The sequence below is a fragment of the Sinocyclocheilus rhinocerous genome, unplaced genomic scaffold (assembly GCF_001515625.1).
Source record: "Sinocyclocheilus rhinocerous isolate Xijiao unplaced genomic scaffold, SAMN03320098_v1.1 scaffold3220, whole genome shotgun sequence".
Classification (NCBI taxonomy): Eukaryota; Metazoa; Chordata; class Actinopteri; order Cypriniformes; family Cyprinidae; genus Sinocyclocheilus; species Sinocyclocheilus rhinocerous.
Window position 1 is genome coordinate 191493 of NW_015648158.1, and position 21953 is coordinate 213445.

General features: G+C 34.9%; 3 protein-coding genes across 3 annotated transcripts; all 3 read right to left on the reverse strand.

Moving 5' to 3' along the window:
• Positions 1-5430: 5430 nt before the first annotated feature.
• On the reverse strand, positions 5431-6255 carry LOC107709669 (C3a anaphylatoxin chemotactic receptor-like). The gene has a single exon (XM_016514250.1). The coding sequence runs from the start codon at positions 6253-6255 to the stop codon at positions 5431-5433; it is 825 nt and encodes a 274-aa protein (XP_016369736.1).
• A 2430-nt stretch (positions 6256-8685) lies between these two features.
• On the reverse strand, positions 8686-9240 carry LOC107709661 (C3a anaphylatoxin chemotactic receptor-like). Its single transcript, XM_016514244.1, has one exon. The coding sequence runs from the start codon at positions 9238-9240 to the stop codon at positions 8686-8688; it is 555 nt and encodes a 184-aa protein (XP_016369730.1).
• Positions 9241-19665: 10425 nt separating this feature from the next.
• LOC107709662 (C3a anaphylatoxin chemotactic receptor-like) lies at positions 19666-20700 on the reverse strand. Its single transcript, XM_016514245.1, has one exon. It carries the CDS (start codon positions 20698-20700, stop codon positions 19666-19668), a length of 1035 nt encoding a protein of 344 aa, XP_016369731.1.
• Between the last annotated feature and the right edge of the window lie 1253 nt (positions 20701-21953).

Here is a 21953-nt window from a genome sequence, read left to right on the forward strand (position 1 = left end):
ATACTTATTTCAATTAATCTCAATAAACCAGCGAGCTAAGCCAGTAGTAATGCTGACCGTGTCATGTAAACATGGCTAAAGGTGAACAGACGAACCGATTCAACTGAGTGAGTCATTTACGCTGAAACCGCTCCCATTGATTCAAACTCAAAGACTTCGATCATTAAAGGGGTCATATGATGTTGCTAAAAAGAACATTATTTTGTGTATTTGGTGTAATGAAATGTGTTTATGCAGTTTAAGGTTAAAAAACACATTATTTTCCACATACTGTACATTATTGTTTCTCCTCTATGCCCCGCCTTTCTGAAACGCGTCAATTTTTTATGTGTGTGTTTCACTTGCACACATGAAGTATCAGTAACCTACATTGATATTTTAATTTATTTAATGTTTTAATAGTGAATGACAAGCCCTCCTCCCCCAGGTATTTTGAACAGTAGGATTATATAAAATATATAATAAAAAATTATTAAATATAAAAGTATATATAGTTAAAATTACAAAATATACATACATCTATCAATACTTATGTACATTAAAAATCAAATACTTTTGTACTTTTACATGAGTAAAATTGAGAAGGAGCACTTCACACTTTTGCTAGAGTAATATTTTATTAGGGTATCTGTATCTCAAGTACTTGATGTGTGTACTTCGTCCGCATTTCATATATAAAACAGTTTATACATCATGCAATTAGCTTTTTTAAGTTATCATATCATAACTGTATAACACTAAAGTGAAAAAATAACAAAATTATAAAATGACTGATTCACTGTAATAAGCAAGAGTAAAATAAAAATCTGTTTTCATTATATGCACAAATGCAACCTTTAAAATAGGCCTATGCCTATTAATTTTTTCATTTTTCTTCATGACAATCATCTCTGCTTATAAAGTCCGTCTGGTTCATTTTGCTGTTATTGAGCTGATGCGGTCCAAAGACTCCGGTTTATCCTGCTAAATATCACATATTGTCAATGTAATATTATAAATCTAAAATGATGTCTCAGTAAAGATATCATTATTTATAATTATCTGATCGATGTATTACTATTGTAGGCAAGTTTGAATTAGGATTACAACCATGCAACCAATTAAATACTTTTAGTGGAAAGTATGAAAAAGAATGTTTACAAACAGTAAAATAAGTAATCAACTCACATTTGTCTGTGCTAATTCACAGTTATCCAGTAAAAAGTAGAATGTTCTGAATGTATTTTGTAAGATGGCAAGAGGCTAAGAATGGAAGTGGCTTCACCAACATTTCAAAGTTGGGAAACATGGTCAGCTCTACCTAAAGATGGTTAAGCTTTCATGTTGCGATAAGTCTCATGGGTTTGACTCACAGGGAATGCATGAATTGAAAAAAACATCGCTTCAATGTAATGTAAATTACTTTGGATAAAAGTGTTTGCCAAATACATACATGTGAATAGATGTAAGAAATAGCAATTCAATACGTAAATAAATGCAGAAATGTAAATAACTAGTTGCTAGTGAGTTGTGTTTACAGTATATAGTCCTTTTCACAAGACTTTGTTTCAAAGAAGTTTTAAAGAAATTAATAATGTTAATGTTTATAATATCTTAATGCCTTATAGTCCACAATTAGCAGTTTAGAGCTCGGCGACAATATATATTGTATATTGCTTGAGTACGGTATGTCATGTGATGAAAAAGAGGAAGTTGTTTTGCTAGACAGTTCCAGCGGTCAGTTTTCTTAGTAATTGTCAGCAAATGTGTGTGTCTAAAGATGTAACTGATTTTTTTTTGCTTTTAAAGCATTTAATGATTTTAAAAGATGTTTAGCATTGAAAACATTATGCTTTGGCTACTTGTCCTAGAGAAAACTTCTGTTAGCACAATGAAACTACTGGGTGAAAAAACTATTAGCACTGATTATGAACAATCTTTACTCAAAATTAAAAACTCAAATAAGTGAATTTAATGTTTAATGAACATTACAAAAATGATCAATTTAAACTGTTATTTTTTGCATTTTATTTATAAAACACCGTTTATACATCATGCACTTTAAAATCTGTTTTTGTTATATTCACAAATTATGTATGTATAAATTATGTATATTAATTTTTTATTTTTCTTCATAACTTCTGCGTAGAAACCACATGCCACTATTAGTGAAATATTACAAGCTTTTTCTAAGATGATTACAACCAAAAAAATAATAAAGCATAGTATTCCATCATGCTGATGTTAAACTTTGGCAACAGATCATCACAAAACACTGAAAATATATATATATATATAGAGAGAGAGAGAGAGAGAGAAAAAAAAAAACAGGAATCATGAATAAAAGTTAGATGACTTGCTGAGTTTGACTTGATGACTTTTGAAAAGAAATAATGAAATAGTTTTAGAATAGTAATACAATTCGATCAGAAAACTGATGGAGTTCAGAGTTTGAAAACTCTTTCAAAAACACGTCTAATGCCCGGTTCAGACTACACGATTTTAGCCCGATTTTGCCACGATTTGCTTGATGTAGGGTGTCGTGGGGATTCGTAAACGACAATGGGCGTCGGGACGCAAGATTCCATCATTTCAGCTCGTGTAGTGTGTCATAGTGGACGACAACCGAGTACTATTTCTTCTAAAACTTTGCTATCAATTGCTTCAAAAACAGACATGGTAACTTCTTTTTGAAATTGCGGTCGAATCTGTCTGACCTTTGCATAACTTGAGAATGTGCTAATCGCCTTCCTGATATTATTGATCTTCTCAGAAAAGGAGGAAGCAAACTCATTGCAAAGAGGAACTTGTTGTTTCTAATTAATTGCCAGTAAATTTGTGTCTAAAGATAAGACCATATTGTAAAATAATATTTACAATTTTTAAATGACAAATTTTAAATATTGTTTTAAATAAAAAGTCATAATTTCTATTTTTATTAAAGCAGTTCATAATTTGACAATCACCATCTAGGCCTAAATAAAATAAATACAATTTCCATGAAAATAAACTCTTTAAATCTGCCTATTCAGTGAATGTGTTACATGAACAACCATTTTCTCCATATTAGAATATTTCCGCCGAGCGTTTGTGGCTCTGTGATTGGCGGTCCAGCTGTGAAATTACAGAGGGCCGAGCAATAGCAAATCAATGGGAGAGTAATTTCAAATGACAGAAAAAATTGACCAATCATATCTTTCCTCTAAATGGACGGGCCTTGTTATCACTAACTTTATGACAAGTTCCGCTGTGGGGAACTCTATGGAAAAAGAAAATACGGTGATAAACTAGCTATTATTCACGTCACGATCGAAGCCACAAATAACATAACTGAGGACATTTACTAGGCCGCTGTGCCAATAATAATATTATTTATTATAAACACTGTTTGTGTTGAAGTGTCTGTCTCTAAGTTGTTTTGCTGTGAGCGCTGTCGTGATGCGTTGGCTTAAACACACAGTACATGTGTTGGTTTTGTGCACAGACCGATTGTGTGATGATGATGCCTTTGTAATGAGGATTTTCATTTGACTTAAATTTAGCTATGTTTTATTTTGCTGATATCATTCACTCTCGCTGTGCTGTTTTCTTGTTGCATTTCAGAAAGCCGGTCGCAGACCAGACGAGAAGCGAGAAGTTCAAGATGGCAGTCCAAAACCTTTAATCTAATCACCAAACAGTCAAAAGTTCACTTCAAGAATGACCCAGTGTCAATGAGTTTGAAGTTCAGTGATTGAAAAAACAGAGCAAACGCGATCTATTGCAGTCTATATGAAGCACAGACTTTTTAGAGTCACAGAAAGACACTGACAAATGCACAATACACAATCTTCCAGCCTAGTATGAAGTCATTATGTGCATTAACAATAATTTGGGACAAATATAATGCAATTTATTGCAAAACTATGTGAGTGGCGTTGTGGCAGGATTTTGAATTTGAACAGCGCTCAGAGTCGCAGCTGGGATCCGCAGACAGTCGCATAGAAAACAATGTGTTTGAATGTTAAAGATACGGTGCGGCGCGTGACCATTAGCCTTGTGTTTCAAAGGTGGAATTGTCAAAGACGACTTTTAGAAGAAGACACCATAAGCTAGGCTGGTAGTTTGTTTTTTTCCTCTGACGAGGGTAAGGGGACAGGGCCTACTGGATAAGACTGACGTAATATTCATTCACACACTGTAAAAAATGACCGTGAATTTAACGGTAAAAGACTGTAAAAATGCTACAGTAAAAACCTGTTAAATGGTTAACGGTAAATTCCCCTACTATATACGGTGAAATTACAGCAAAGCATTTGGAAACTTAAAATATGTCATCTGTAATTTAATTTAACGAGTGTCTCCTGGTCACTTTCCTGTCATGACGAAAAAGAGGAAATTGTTTTGTTCAGGGTTGCCAGGTTTTCACAACAAAACCCACCCAATTGATACTCAAAACTTGCCCAATCACGTTCCGGGGGGTAAAATACATGTAAAATACACGTTTGTGGCGGGGTTCACCTGGTAAAATTCACATTCCAGGGGCTAAATATCACGTTATTGGGATCGCTTCAACCCGCAGACAACACACAGAAGCTGGGCAACAACATATTAAGTAAGGTATGTCCTGATGAAAAAGAGGAAGTTGTTAAAATCGGTTTTCTTAGTAATTGTCAGCAAATGTGTGTCTAAAGATGTAACTGCTTATTTTTTGCTTTTGCTTTTAAAGCATTTAAAGGGGTCATATGATGCTGCTAAAAAGAACATTATTTTGTGTATTTGGTGTAATGAAATGTGTTTATGCGGTTTAAAGTTAAAAAAACACATTATTTTCCACATACTGTACATTATTGTTTCTCCTCTATGCCCCGCCTTTTTGAAACGCGTCGTTGCATTTTATTTATAAAACAGTTTGTACATCGTGCAGCTGCATAACACAACAGTGAAAAAATAACAGCACAATTATAAAATGACAATCACTGTAATATGTATAAGTAAAATAAAATGTTTTTGTTATACTCACAAATGCAACCTTTAAATTATGTATATTCATTTTTTATTTTTCTTCATAACTTCTGCGTAGAAACCACATGCCACTATTAGTGAAATATTACAAGCTTTTTCTAAGATGATTACAACCAAAAAAATAATAAAGCATAGTATTCCATCATGCTGATGTTAAACTTTGGCAACAGATCATCACAAAACACTGAAAATATATATATATATATAGAGAGAGAGAGAGAGAGAGAAAAAAAAAAACAGGAATCATGAATAAAAGTTAGATGACTTGCTGAGTTTGACTTGATGACTTTTGAAAAGAAATAATGAAATAGTTTTAGAATAGTAATACAATTCGATCAGAAAACTGATGGAGTTCATATCTTCACTACAGTGAGTGGGTTTGCTGTGACTGAGTGGTTTGTGTCATTTGTGTTCACTCCTCAGAGAAAACTCTTTCAAAAACACGTCTTAGAGAAAGTTTAATGATGCTCTTGAAATCCTCATGAAAACATACAGAACGGGGTTCAGGCAGCTGTTGAAATACGCCAAAGAGACGGCCAACGGATCCACTGCCAAAGCTAAGACACTTGATTGCCCTCCATATATTATTATCAAATCTACTATGTGATACGGCAGCCAGCAGAGAAAAAAGGCCACAATTACAGCCAACATGATGCGAGTCGCTCGTCCAGAGTGAAAAGTACTCCTGCCTAACTTGCGTGCGATGAATCCGTAGCATGTTGTGATGCATATGAGAGGAATCAAAAACCCAAACACAAATCTGATGACGCTTAACCTTCTATACATTTTATAACGGTCTAAATCAGGTTGATAATGCATGCAGTATGTTTTATTATTTACTGTCAAAGTCTCTCTTAACATCATAAAAGGCAGACTGAGAAATAAAGCCAGAATCCAGGCCGCTGCGCAGGACAGTCGTGCAATGAACAGGCTGCGATGATTCTGAGCCCAAACCGGTGTGATCACCCGAGTAAACCGATCCAGACTAATCAAGTTCAAGGTGAAAACACTGGCAAACATGGTGATGAGCATAACGAAGGGGAGAATCTTGCACATGATGGATGCATACGTCAAGTAATCATAAAAATCGCTCTCGATCACATAGTAAAGAGTGGAAAGGCAGCACAAGAGGTCGGCAATGGCTAGATTGAGAAACCCTACTGTATTAGCAGTCCTCTTCATCTTCAATCCAGCAACATACACGACAAATGCATTTCCAGGAACACAGAGGATCAAGGTCAGGTAGTAGAAGACCAGAAAACTCACTCTCATCGGATTTTCCAACATTTCTAAATAATTCCCCATTGCAGTGTTTGAGCTGAAGTGCCTTGTTTATCCTGCTAATATCACATTTTGCCAATATAAAATCATAAATCATATTTAAAGTGTCAGATAAGAAACTTTTATAGCTAAATGATTATATGAGCAATGCATTTCTATTATCGGCAAAGCTGAATTATGATTACAAACATGCAACATGCTATGTTAGCATTACTTAAAAGTACAAAAAATCATATAAATAACTCTAGGTAAGTAATCATGACTCACGTTGTGATGATTCGATTCACAATTATTCTGGTAAATGTTTTCTTCTCTAATGTTCAAGACTTTATACCGCTTCTATTTTATTACGTCATCATGCTTCAGCAACATTTCAAACATGGTTGAGCTGTGAAGCATCATGACCAACTCTGTAAAGCTGGTTAAGCCTGCTTATCGCACAAGGTTATACACAAAATACTGATGTTAGACTAAAATAGCAATTTAACATGTAAATAAATGCAGAAATGAAGTCAACCAATTGCAAGTCAATTTTATTTACATAGCATTTTTATGTACAATTGTTTACAGAAATTCATAAGGATAATTTATAATATATTATTGTTTGTTTGTAATTTAATATTGTATTTAATATATATTTATAGTATAGAGAGCTGGACAAGGATAGTTTACATTGGATGAGGATATAAATGATCAATCAATTGAGATTTCCTATATAGTACTGCTTTATGTGAGTATATGTATAACAGTCATCATTTTAGGTTATTGCGGGTTATTAAATCTGCAAAGTTTCATTCTGAATTTTAAATGCTTTATGCCAAATAGTTTGTTGGTGGTTTGAGTTTGAATGGCTTTTAACATGTCATTGGGAGATTTTCAAACATATTTTTAAACCCTTTTATCCAAATCAATGCTGCCATTTTCAGCACAAATAAAGAGTCATGTTATGTCTAATGGAGCAGAAGTGGTGAGGAAGCCGCTTGTGTGAGAGATTAATGGTGCCTTCACGTGCTATCGGAAATGTCCTATTTTATTAAATCTGCAATGTTTCATTCTGAATTTTAAAATCTTTATGCCAAATAGTTTGCTGGTTGTTTGAGTTTGAATGGCTTTTAACATGTCATTGGGAGATTTTCAAACATATTTGTAAACCCTTTTATCCAAATCAATGCTGCCATTTTCAGCACAAATAAAGAGTCATGTTATGTCTAATGGAGCAGAAGTGGTGAGGAAGCCGCTTGTGTGAGAGATTAATGGTGCCTTCACGTGCTATCGGAAATGTCCTATTTCCCACTTGAGAAGTCGTGATTACGAGCTTGTCGTATTCAAGTGCTTTGTTGTCGGAAAGAATAAAATGTAGCATCCCATTGGTTGACAATCATATAAACACTCACCGCGCTACATATGCAGTTTGCTGACAATTCTGGAATTTCGGTCAAATACATGCTTATTTCACTGCGTATAAAACATACAATATGCTATGAATGATCGTTCATATATAGCCTATAAATACACTACTTTAGCGACAAGACAAAGGGATGTAGTTGTTGTGAGAACAGCATTGACAGCAGCAATGGTTGTCCCCTCCACCATGTTTAAAGATTATGACCCGCCCAACTCGGAAACTCTGGTATCAAAAAATTCAGAATTTCCCAGTAGTAAATACGACTTGAGAGGCGTTCACGTCTAATTTCCTATTAGGAAACTCCTATTTACAATAGTTCCGATAGCACGTGAACGCAGTGGCGACTCGTGGGTTTTAAAATAGAGGAGGCACACTAATTGTATTGGTCTGGGATCCCTGCCGATTATTATTATAATTATTATTTGCTTAACCACTTTAAAATGGCTTTTTGATTGCTTTTAGTCAGAAAACTTAAAGAAAACGACACACATACAGCAAGATAATATAATTTCTACAAAAAAAACGAGCTACTGTCTGTAGCCTATGTGTGTATGGTACAGTGCAGCAGCACATTAGATTAGAACGGCGTTTAACTTACTTATACAATAAGCTGTTTAAAACAAATGGTGCCTTCACGTGCTATCAGAAATTTCCTATTTCCCACTTGTGAAGTTGTGATTACGAGCTTGTCGTATTCAAGTGCTTTGTTGTCGGAAAGAATAAAATGTAGCATCCCATTGGTTGACTAGTCGATTAGTCGGTGCAACCCCTAATTTATTGTGACGCATGTATTCTCTCCTCAGAGAAAACTCTTTCAAAAACACGTCTTAGAGAAAGTTTAACATTGCTCTTAAAATCCTGCCCAATGAAAATGGGGTTCAGGCAGCTGTTGAAATACGCCAAAGAGACGGCCAACGGATCCACTGCCAAAGCCACCAGGACACTTGATTCCTCTCCATATATTATTATCAAATGCACTATGTGATACGGCAGCCAGCAGAGAACAAAGGCCACAATTACAGCCAACATGATGCGAGTCGCTCGTCCAGAGTCTCTCTTAACATCATAAAAGGCAGACTGAGAAATAAAGCCAGAATCCAGGCCGCTGCGCAGGACAGTCGTGCAATGAACAGGCTGCGATGATTCTGAGCCCAAACCGGTGTGATCACCCGAGTAAACCGATCCAGACTAATCAAGTTCAAGGTGAAAACACTGGCAAACATGGTGATGAGCATAACGAAGGGGAGAATCTTGCACATGAAGACAGATTCATACGGCCAGTTTTCTTCGAGAGAGTTCTCTGCCACATAGTAAAGAGTGGAAAGGCAGCACAAGAGGTCGGCAATGGCTAGATTGAGAAACCCTACTGTATTAGCAGTCCTCTTCATCTTCAATCCAGCAACATACACGACAAATGCATTTCCAGGAACACCGAGGATAAAGGCCAGGTAGTAGAAGACCAGAGAACTCACTCTTGTAGATTTCCTCAGCTCTGCATTAAAACAATCCAGACAATCATCTTCATAGAAATAGTCATAATAGTCATAAAAATCTTCATATGACAGGTTCATTTTGCTTGAGTTGCTGCTGTCCAAAGTGCTCTGTTTATCCTGTAAATATCACATATTATCATACATTTATTTAATTTATTCATTCATAAGATTTTTTTTTCCAAAGTCACTTACAAATAAGAAAAAAAACAAGAAATTTTACAGACAACTAATCAATATTAAACAATCAAATTTGCATTTAAATAAATATATTACTCCATACATTTAATTCAAATCATTCACTATGCAATCACTTGTATGTCAATGTTAATATTTTTTTAATCATACTCGATTTTTACAGATCAGAAATCAATGCCTTACAAACTTGTTCTGACCTCAACAGCTGCTCTGTATTTACTAGCAATACTTAACCTGCTTACCACTATGAAGGAGAATGACAGCAATGGAAGAAAGTTCTACTGACTTGATGAAAAAACTACAAAGAACTCTTAGGGTGACTGCATCAATATTCTTTTCATGTGACACAAACTAAAAGATTTCTGAGAAAACTTTTGATGATGCAATCTCCCACACTCTCTTTCCTCTTTTAAAGAGAAAAATCACAAGAAAAGCACAGAGTAATTACAGCTGTGGTTATCCACAACTTGTTTGAATTCATAATGTTCATTTATATTATAAAATTGTATTCTGCAATGTAAAATAGTATATAACATGTATTTATAATAGAAAGAGCTAAGAATAGTTCACATTATTTAAATGATCAGTTAAGATTTTCTATATGTCGTGTCTTCTCTGTTTAGCAGGCAATAATCAGCACTGACGACGAATTACAGTTTTTTACGATTGCTTACACACTAAAATTAAACTTTTCCAACAATTAGCAAAACCTTACACTCAAGGAGCAAAACACAAGGCTAGATTTGCACAACAAAAGAACGGTTTACTGAAGTTTGGTGCAGGATTACACAGGGATGAGTTCACTTAAGCAGCACACACACACATACTGCTGTTCACTCGGTTCTCTTCCTTCTAGCGTGCTCTCAGTACTGCACAGCATTTCTTAAAGCTGAACAGCCCAATAAACGACTATATAAACTTTCCGTGGTTATTATTGAAAAACAATGAATTAAACACTAAACATACTAAACATTCTCACTATTAGTGCATGTGGACAGAGCAACATAAGCCTTGCATAGCACACGATCAGTGTTGCCTACTGCTTTAAACTGAAAGTAGCTAAAACTGGTAGCTAAATGTCACTAGATGGCAAATTCACTGATCTATATAAAGATGAATGTAGATCAGTGGGCAAGATGAGAACTTAGATAAGGTTTGTCCAAGAAGTTGCTATATTTGTCCCTAAAGTTTTGGAAAAAGTCTCAAAAGGGGTGGGGAAGTCGCTAAATCTAGCTACAAAGTAACTAAATTGGCAACACTGCGCACGATCGCTCTTCACATACAGCAGACCTGCAAAGTCTATGCCAATCACTTTAAATGGAGGGGTCTCTGTTTTTCTGTCTCGTGGCAATGGAGCCTCCAGGGAGGGTCTGTGTTTTACCAAATACCTTTCACTTCTTAATAATAGACCTCGCTGTGCTTCTAGGCATTGATAAAGCCTTTGAAATATTTTTGTCTTCATCTCTTGACTTGTGTCAGTCCACAACTTTATACCGGAGATCTTTTGACAATGTCTTGCCACTAATAGTTGATTGTTTGCTTCAGTTGCACTACTAAGAACTGAAATGCTCCAGGAAAGCTCTTTTCATGCTCAGCTGATCAAAATGAGCACAGCTGATCACAGTTGAAAGCCAGATGGCTTTCTGTGTTATTCCAGAAGGTGATTAGCTACAGTTTACAAGTGGTTTATAGTAGGTGGTGATGCTTTTTCCAACTCAGTGATTCTGGTTTTTATTTTCTTCTAACATGTTAGTGTTTTATCTTTCACTTGGATGTTGCAAGTTGTATGGAGTAAATACAGCTGGATAAAACAAAAACTGTGTCCTTCTTCATTTCAGGCTGCAAAGCAATAAAATGTGATTATTTTAACTAGATGCTGCATTAGTAAAGCATGGACTGAGAGGATGCTAACATTAGTAGAAGGACCTCAAGTGGTTAAAACAATGTAACGAACATACTCTCAAGTCTGACCCAACTGGATATGTATGTTTGATATTTACGACTCATGATCAGGCTGCCTCTGACATGATACCCGCGATAGCCAATGAGAGTGAGCGTCACCTACTCTTTATGAATCATGAGTATGTTGGCTACCATAGCTATAAACTTTACCTCACAAGATTTGAAAATCGTCTAGTGTGTCCCAGGCCTTAGTTTGTGTCCAGTTGGTCTCTTTGATGCATTCGTTAAGTCAGCGAAGTTGCATACGTATTTAAAGCTAGTGAAGGAAGGGGGGGCCCAAAAAATTGTTTTGCCTATGTCACGATAAGAGGTAAATCCGGCCCTGTTCATCTGAAAGAAGAAAGTCACATACACCTAGGATGCTTGGGTGAGTAAAACACCGGCTAATTTTCATTTTTGGGTGAACTAACCCTTTAAAACTGTAAAACCCTTTAGCTAATCTTGATGTTTACATAATTGACGTAAACTAGTCCACTCACCATTTGGCGAAATTCAACAGAGGATGCACAGTTTCATAATAAATTTAATTGAGAATTGCCAATTAAGAAATGAAAAACATTCTAACATAAAACTAAATTCCTTCTCTGCAGATTATTTTGCACTAAATGAGAGTTTCTTAACTTCCTGACCAAAAAAAAAAAAAAAAGCAAAGGATTAGATGTTTCCTGCCAAAATGTGCTAAGATAAGCTATTTGTGGCATGTTGTTTTGCATAGGCCTATATTAAGTTTCAGTTTTAAAATAAATAATTTTTGTTAAGATACTTGACAAGAGTATTTGATCTAGACAATTATTCTGGTAAATGTTTTCTTCTCTAACTTTATACCGCTTCTATTTTATTACGTCATCATGCTTCAGCAACATTTCAAACATGGTTGAGCTGTGAAGCATCATGACCAACTCTGTAAAGCTGGTTAAGCCTTCTCATCGCACAAGGAAATTCATACATTGAAAAAATACTGATGTTAGACTAAAATAGCAATTTAACATGTAAATAAATGCAGAAATGAAGTCAACCAATTGCAAGTCAATTTTATTTACATAGCATTTTTATGTACAATTGTTTACAGAAATTCATAAGGATAATTTATAATATATTATTGTTTGTTTGTAATTTAATATTGTATTTAATATGTATTTATAGTATAGAGAGCTGGACAAGGATAGTTTACATTGGGTGAGGATATAAATGATCAATCAATTGAGATTTCCTATATAGTACTGCTTTATGTGAGTATATGTATAACAGTCATAATTTTAGGTTATTGCGGGTTATTAAATCTGCAATGTTTCATTCTGAATTTTAAATGCTTTATGCAAAACAGTTTGTTGGTGGTTTGAGTTTGAATGGCTTTTAACATGTCATTGGGAGATTTTCAAACATATTTGTAAACCCTTTTATCCAAATCAATGCTGCCATTTTCAGCACAAATAAAGAGTCATGTTATGTCTAATGGAGCAGAAGTGGTGAGGAAGCCGCTTGTGTGAGAGATTAAATGTGTTGAGCAGATAAACACGTCCATCTGACTAGATTAACCACTAAACAGTCACAGAAATTACAAAGCATAATGATAAGATTTGTACAATGTGGTCAATAAAAAGAAATGTTATTTTTTTATAGGCCAAGTAATTAACATGTTTTATGGCGTATAAACCAACAGATGAAACACTTTTGACAGCCAATAGAAGATTGTTGATGTACACTCTTTTATTTGAGCAAAGTTAAACAACTCTTGCCTCTGTAAAAGAGTGATGACAATCAAGTCTCTAACTTTCATGGCTGATGAGAACTATTTTTGGTTTCGTTTTAATGCTTTTGGGAAGTTGACATGCTGTGGGGTGACATGCCAAACCCCCTCACCTAAAACTATTTTAAAGAGCATTTTGCTTATTTTTAAATAAATATTATGCATTTATGAGATCATATTAATTGAAAGACTATGTAATATTGCTAGGTTTAGTACACTGCAGGAGCGTTTAAAATGAATAGGGATGGGAAAATAGTGATTAAAATGAAGAACTGAAAAGAAATGGTTACCAGTTGCAGGACCTGAGATCTAATACACGTTCATTGAAGGGTTAGTTCACCAAAAATGAAAATTAGCCTGTGTTTTACTCACCCTCGACGCATCCTAGGTGTATGTGACTTTCTTCTTTCAGACGAATCATATCGGAGTTATATTAAAAATTGTCCTGGCTATTCCAAGCTCTATCATTGCAGTCAGTGGGTGTTTCATTGAACAGTCCACAAGACGTCAAATAAAGTGCGCGCATCCATAATAAAACATGCCTCACACAGCTCTGGGGGCTGAATAAAGGCCTCCTGTAGCAAATCCATGCGGTTTCATAAGAAAAATACCCATATTTCAAACGTAATAAACACTTTTCTCTCACTTCCGGTATCTGTCATACGCGGAAGGCATTCCGGCGGATGACATAAGTCAAGTCAAGTCAAGTTTATTTGTACAGCGCTTTTCACGATACAAATCATTGCATCGAAAATAGCAGAGTACCTAGGACAGATCCTTGTGGCACTCCATATTTTACTGGTGATAATTGAGATGACTCCCCATTTAAATGAACAAGGTGGTAGCGTAAGACGTCTGCGTTGCGTGATTAGTGACGGAGAGAGAACAAAACAAAACACCGGTCACGAATTAGAAGTACAAACCAAAGATTTGTAAAGAAGAATGTCGGAGGATTTCAATATAAGCCAAGAGGAGACTGGTTTTCCTTTGCTAAAGTAAGGAAACTTTGCTTCAGAGAAAAGTGTTTATTACGTTTGAAATATGGGTATTTTTCTTATGAAAACGCATGGATTCGCTTCAGGAGGCCTTTATTCTCCCACACAATGAAAAGATATATAATATTTTTGTTATACTATGGGCTATCTACAACAGTAAAAGAACAAAAACACCAGAAGACATAGAACAAATAAATATAACAAACAATAGGGTAAAAAATGACAAAGTATTTCCATGTTTTCCACCTTTTTTTATGTATGAAAATCACGTACATAAATTCTTTCTCCCGTTCTCTCTCACAGACGCACGCACAGTACAGAAACACACTCGCGCGCACACGCGGAGACGCGAACAGAAACTTGTCACCAGCGCTTCCCTGCGAATTTATCAGTAAAATGACATTTCTCAGTAGCGAGGTTCTTGAAGCAGTTCAACTTAAAGATTCGCTATTAGTAGATGCTGCAGCTGAACACTGCTGAGAGACGCACAGACGCACGTATTCACACGCGCTTAATCTCTCTCTCTCTCTCTCTCTCTCTCTAATAACTGCAATAGCCTGCATATCAATGGCCCAAGCCTTTGTTATTAGCTCTAAAATGACGTTTTGGAATTTGCAACGGAAGGTTTATCTTGAAACAAATCATCTGAACAATATCTTGAGGTGTGGTTGTGACACCAGGCCGTTAAAATTATTAGAGAAATAATGCAATCCCGAAGTGGTAATGTGGCCACGACGCTGGAATCAATAAATGGAATAGTCTTTCTCCATATTCTCAAACAAATGAAGACATTCGATTTTTATTGACTGAATGCAAGCGCTTATTGCGATAGAAAACACTGTAACGGTTTCCACTGATTACGAAATATTTTTGTTTGCTGGGGCCTATTAATAAGGAAGGGGGGGCCCAAAATTTTTTTTGCCTATGTCACGATAAGAGGTAAATGTTTTTATGTTCGTCTGAAAGAAGAAAGTCACATACACCTAGGATGCTTGGGTGAGTAAAACACTGGCTAATTTTCATTTTTGGGTGAACTATCCCTTTAAAACTGTAAAACCCTTTAGCTAATCTTGATGTTTACATAATTGACGTAAACTAGTCCACTCACCATTTGGCGAAATTCAACAGAGGATGCACAGTTTCATAATAAATTTAATTGAGAATTGCTAATTAAGAAATTAAAAACTGCCAAAATGTGCTAAGATAAGCTATTTGTGCCATGTTGTTTTGCATAGGCCTATATTAAGTTTCAGTTTTAAAATAAATAATTTTTGTTAAGATACTTGACAAGAGTATTTGATTTAGACAATTATTCTGAAAATAATATTATTCTGAAACATATATTATGAAAATATTATAATGTGCATTTGTTGTTGTGACGCTCTTTCAAAAACACGTCTTAGAGAAAGTTTACCTTACTTTAAAAAAAACCTGCCCTATGAAAACACATTTCTTGCAATGACAACCAAAATCTAATGAGTAAAGAAACAAAACACTTACAAGCTGCTGTCCTCTTCTTCAATATAAATGATCAACCAGTTGCGATTTTGTATTTTGCTTGAGCCTATCTGATTATAATAAGCAGATAAAGTTGGATATATGAATTACAGTTGTCAGTTGATGTTAGTAATTCATTTTGCAGTGATATCGGGGATTATGAAATCTGCAGTCTCATTTTAAATTTCATTCATGATCTCAACATTGTTGGCAGTTTGAATTTGTATTCAGTGGGAGATTTTCAAGCATTAAGATTTTTAAATGCTTTTATCCAAATCTCTGCTGATTTCTTGTGACGTCATCGTGGGTAAAGAGAAATGTGTGAGGGATGAAATGTCTTAAAGGAGTAGTTCACTTCCAGAATGAAAATGCTGTCGTCATTTACTCACCCTCCAAATCTGTATGAGTTTCTTTCTTCTGTTGAACACAAAAGAAGATATTTTGAAAAATGTTGGTCTGACATGCTAAACCCAATCTAACACCATTTAAAACAACATTTTATTAATTCCTTTATAAATATTATGCATTTATGAGCTCATATTATTAATTGAGAGACTGTGGAATATTGGTACTTTTACACTGCAAGTCCATTTAAATGAACTAGAGACGGCAAAGTTGTGTTTAAAATGGATTTAAAAGAAATGGTGACCAGTTGCAGGCTGCTTAAAACACATTATGAATCAACTTTAACCTATTACTGCTGAGAGTGCAGTGACACCCTGTTACATGTAGTATTAAAAAGAGGAGCATGTTTAAAGTGGAAATTACTGAGATAAGGGGTTTCTTCTGAAAAAGAGTCAGCAAAACATCCTAAAAAGTGACTGCTTATTTATGCTTCTGTTCTATGAAAGTCTTGTGTTGAAAGCAGTGACACAAACTACTTACAGTGTGCTGAATGTTGAAATCCAAAGGTCTGAATCCAAAATGTCATCATGATTTTCTCCAGTGGTGGGGGATGTCAAATTTAATTAAAAATAAATAAATAAAGTTAAGTTAAGTTAATTAGTCAACATAAGACTTTTTGTGCATTTACTCGTAATGTCAACACTGTATCAAAGTCTGTCACAGACTAAAAAAAATAAATGACAATTTATAATAACAATAACAAGTAAAAAAACAAAAAACATTGTAGTTAAACCATGGTAACCACAAATTAACCATAGTTTAACCATTGTATTTGTGGTAAAACTGTGGTTATACAAATGGCAATCCAAAAAACAAACAAAAAACACATGATCACATGATTACTAAACATTTACTATAATAAAACTATGGTTAATTTTCGTAAGGATCATATTTAAGCTAAATTTACACTTGATTGTAGAGGAAACTACTATTCATACAACAGACATTTAAGTGAAAGTAGGCCTTTCTGCAGAAATAAGGGACAATATACAGTCAATCTGTTATTTATATATACACAAACTAAATACCAAAACGTTGATCAAGACCAATACAAAGCTACTTACAAATAAACTATGAAATGAAATGACATGAAATATGATTTGGGTTTAAATAGTTTTATTATGTGAGAAGGGAGAGTGTGGAGTGATATGAGACATTTGAAAGGCCATGTAGGAAAATACAATATTTGACTGAGACAATGATCAGTTATAGCCGACAGTTTGGCCTTGTTAAATATTTGGCCAAAGAATGACGCCACAGACTAATCAAAATCAAGTCTTCCATAAAGCCCAAATATCCTCCTGAGAGCCGGGGGGGAGTTTTGTAAAAATGTTTTATTTTTTTTATGTCACTGCATTGTTCAGGGCATAATAAACAAATGGAGAAAAACATTTTTGAAAAAAAAAAAGATTTTTTTATTCATATTTTATTCTATATCCTTTGTAGAGGACGCCAGGATTAAGTTATTTAAAAATTTTAAAAAAGTAATGATAAGGCATGTACAGGCAAAAACAATGTTTAAAAAAAATAAATAAAAATAAAAATTTATTCACCAATCAGTTTTTAGGTTTCAGGCTATTTTTAGCCACATTTTGAACAAAGATGATTCTCAACTATGTTATGAAAGATATAACAGAATGATTTGATATACTATTTAACTTTATGTTCATAAAATGTCCATAAATTGTTATTCCCATTCTATACAATGTGTCCATACATTGCATCTAATTTGTATATTAATGTGTTCTTGGGGCAAACCATAATGAAAAAAGAAGTGTAATACACTCAAAAAAAAAAAATCCTGGGTTGTTTTTTAACCCAAATGCTGGATTGAGCCTTTTTTTTCAGTGTTTGGGTAGTTTTAGTGTTACTCAGATCCCGGGTCAGACGTAACCCAGCAGTTGAGTTAATAATCACGGGGATTTTGCATCCTCTTCAGGAGAGAGCAGTTCTAAGCGCCATCGGTAAATCCAATTTCTGTTTAATGTTTCATTTTTACTTCTAATGTTTGTTAAACGAGTTTAAATATAGGCAATATGTATAGCCTACGTATTAAAAATGATATAAACAATGCTGTAAATGATATAAATAAAGGAAAATAAAGGAAGGTATCATGCAAACCAGTGGTTGTGTGGAGTATTTTACAAAAGTTTAGAGAAAAGTTCATCTGTAAACATTATTTCATGTATGAAGTAATAAATAAGCTAGTATTATAGTAACAATTAATCAACCCAATTTGCTGGGTAAAATTAACCCAAAATGTTTTCTGTCCTATATTTACCCAGCCCTTGGGTTAAAAATAACCCAAATTGGGTTGTTTTTAACCCAGTGTTTTTTAGAGTGTAATGGGAGTAATAACTTGGCAACATTTTCATAAGAATATCTCATATTTCATAGGAACATTGATCAATAATTTCTTGTTGTGTTTCCCCAAAATGCCTGATTAACAGCCGTTTGTCCTGGTGTCCTCTACAGAAGACATGCATGAAAATTATGCCCTGTTTCATAAGTCATATTCCGATTTGAATCCCCTTAACATTTTCCTGAGATGTTTATTTACGAGAAACATTTTGAAAATTAGTCCGATTTAAATGATAATTACAAAACATTATATTTCCCTAAGAGTGCTAAATGTGATCATTCTGTCAATATCAGTCATATTTAAAGACCAAGGAGAGGGAGTGTTTATGATCAAACCTGCACTGTACAGGAGATCCAGACTTCAAACTGTGGCATGTACGGTCTCAGAGAAATTCAAAATAAATATAATTCAAAATAAATATAATAACTAAAATATAATGTCCTCTACAGAGGACAAAAGTTTATGCCTGGGTCCCAGGGGGGTATACATAGTACTGAATAATCTTTTGTCCAAATTAAAAGTCAATCTGAATGTTTAATGATCATTCCAGTAATTCTAACTTTAAACAAATACTTCTTAAATTGAAGGCAATCTTGATAAAAAATAATGCGGTAAACAGTAAAATATTAAAATCTCGATTGATGTTACACACACACAAAGTAATAGTATAGCATTAGTAGCTAGTTTATGTAGCCTATCGTATAAACAGACACTGGACCTTTGCATTTAAGACAGAATATTGATGTATATGTAGCCTATTTTATTCACGATGAGTGTTCAGCCTGTAGAGCACATGCCATCAATAGGCACACCATTAACTTCCTCAAAATACTGCATCTGCCTAACAATAGCATCAGTATTACAGACTGCAAGCTGTACACAAGAAATCTCATCGTCATGATTCATTCAAGTAAAAGTGAATAAAAACAACGCAACAAAAATTGAGCATTGTTAATCAGGAAAAAAAAAATCTTAAAACAGATGATTTTAGATGCACTTAATGAATTTCATAATTTCCTGACAAAGATGAAAAGCAGAGTGGACACTTCCTGTTGAAAAGTGCTAAAGTAAGCCTTATTGTATATCTTAAGTTTCAGTTTTTCAAAGAATTAAGAAAGGAACTAAATTTTTTCAAGATATTTCACAGGAGTATTTGGTCTAGAAAACTATTCTGAGAAAAATGCAAATGATATCTAATCAGAAAACACCAAATATAATTTGTAAGTCGCACTAAAAAATGTCTACATGTCACTGCATTAAATAAAATATTAAAGCAAGTGCAATGAGTTTTGTTTAAAAGTGCATAGGTTTTAGATAAATGAGTTCTACACATATCTTCACTACACTGAGTGCATTTGTTGTGACTGTGTGGATCGTGACTCTTGTGTTCCCTCCTCAGAGAAAGCTCTTTCAAAAACACGTCTTAGGGAAAGTTTGACCTTACTTTTAAAATCCTGCCCCATGAAAACATACAGAACGGGGTTCAGGCAGCTGTTGACATACGCCAAAGAGACGGCCAATGGATCCACTGCCGAAGCCACAGAGGAACTCGAGTTCTCTCCGTACATTGCTATCAAATCTACTATGTGATACGGCAGCCAGCAGAGAAAAAAGGCCACAATTACAGCCAACATGATGCGAACCGCTCGTCCAGAGTGAAAAGTACTCCTGCCTAACTTGCGTGCGATGAATCCGTAGCATGTTGTGATGCATACGAGAGGAATCAAAAAGCCAAACACAAATCTGATGACGCTTAACGTCCCAGATGCTGAAAGGCTGGAATCAACTTCTTCATCAGCATGAAATGTGCAAAGTGTGTCGTTAAACTCAGTGAAAGTTTGTCTTAATAGCATAAAGGGCAAACTGAGCACCAAAGCCAAGACCCAGGCTGCTGCACAGGACAGCCGTGCAAGCAACAAATTACGATGATTCTGAGCCCAAACCGGTGTGATCACCTGAGTAAACCGATCCAGACTAATCAAGTTCAAGGTGAAAACGCTGGCAAACATGGTAATGACTATAACAGAGGGGAGAATCTTGCACATGACGGATCCATACGGCCAGTGATGGTTAAGGAGGATCTGTGCCACACTGAAGGGTATGGAAAGGCAGCACAGCAGGTCGGCAGTCGCTAGATTGAGAAACCATATTGTATTAACCGTCCTCTTCATCTTCATTCCAGCAATGTACACAACAAACATGTTTCCGGGAACTCCAAGGAGGAACGTCAGGCAGTAGATGACCAGAGAAAGTGTCCTCATGGACTCTTTCACCTCTGGAGACACAGAGTGTGTCTCACTTTCATTGAAACACCACAGACTATCATTTAAACCTGAGGATTCATTGATGTAATCGTCTGTAAACGCCTGGTTCATTTTGCTTGAGTTGCTGCTGTCCAAAGTGCTCTGTTAATCCTGTAAATATCACATTGTCGGAGTCAAATATTTCATGTATTCATTTAGCAGATGCTTTTATCCAAATGAGGAAATTAACAAGCAACATTCAACATTATTAAACAATACAATGAATTTTTATTATTAACATATTTCAATTTGTTCTAAATAGTCACTTATATGTTGATATGGTTTGAATCACACTTGAGTTTTACAGATCCGATATAAATGTCTTACAAAACTTGTACTCACCTCCCCAGCTGCTCTGTACTCACTAGCGATACTTGCCCCGCTTACCCCTTTAATGCGGAATCACAGGAAATAGAAGGAAGTCCTGCTGATTTGATGAAACAACTACAAAGAACTCTTAGGGTAAGTGCATGAATACATTTCCTTTTTACCAAAATATCTTTTTCAGTATTCTGTCAAGAATGCTGTTCTTGTAGCACAAACTGAAGGAGTTCTGATCTTCTGATGCAGCCTCTCACATTCTGGAGAAGCATGAAGAAGCTGTGAATATCCACAGCTTGGTAAACAGCAAAAGTAACATGACCAGTGCTTATTTGCCTGCTTATCATTGCTGTGAAAAGGTCTGCCAACACCAGACAGCCCTAAAATGAAATGTGTCCTATATTTACTAAATGAACTATATATGGCAGTAGCATCATAAAGCGTCTACGTGCATTTACAAAATGATGGCTGGTTATAGTCATGACTGTTGGAAAGTACTGCATTCCTGAGAGCTGACTACAAGTGAATCATGAAGGAATTTAGATATTTATCTGCCTTACCAAATTGGATGAGTAATTGGTTTACATTAAACCACCCAAGAGTTTACAATTCTTTAACTCAATTGATGTGAAGAAAAAGAGAAAGCCCAAAAAATGTGAGATCACATCATTTATTGGGATTACTTATTTTTTCTTTCCAACAAAAAAACTGGGTACAAAAAAAAAAAAAAAAATTTTCCACATTAACAGATGCGTAAAATTAAAAAATGTCTATAATAAACAACCAGGCCATAGTCACAAAAATGATACCATTTGTGTAATTTAATACTTTTTTATTGGAAATATTTTGTAAACATTGATTTGCCCACTTTATTGCATGAGAAAAATAAAAATTTAAAAACTCAAATAAAATGTGATTATTTACACCATGGTTTTGGCAAAACAGTTTAATCTAATTATGTGCTTAAGTACTAAATAAAAGTGGAAGCAAATGAGCTTTTAAAA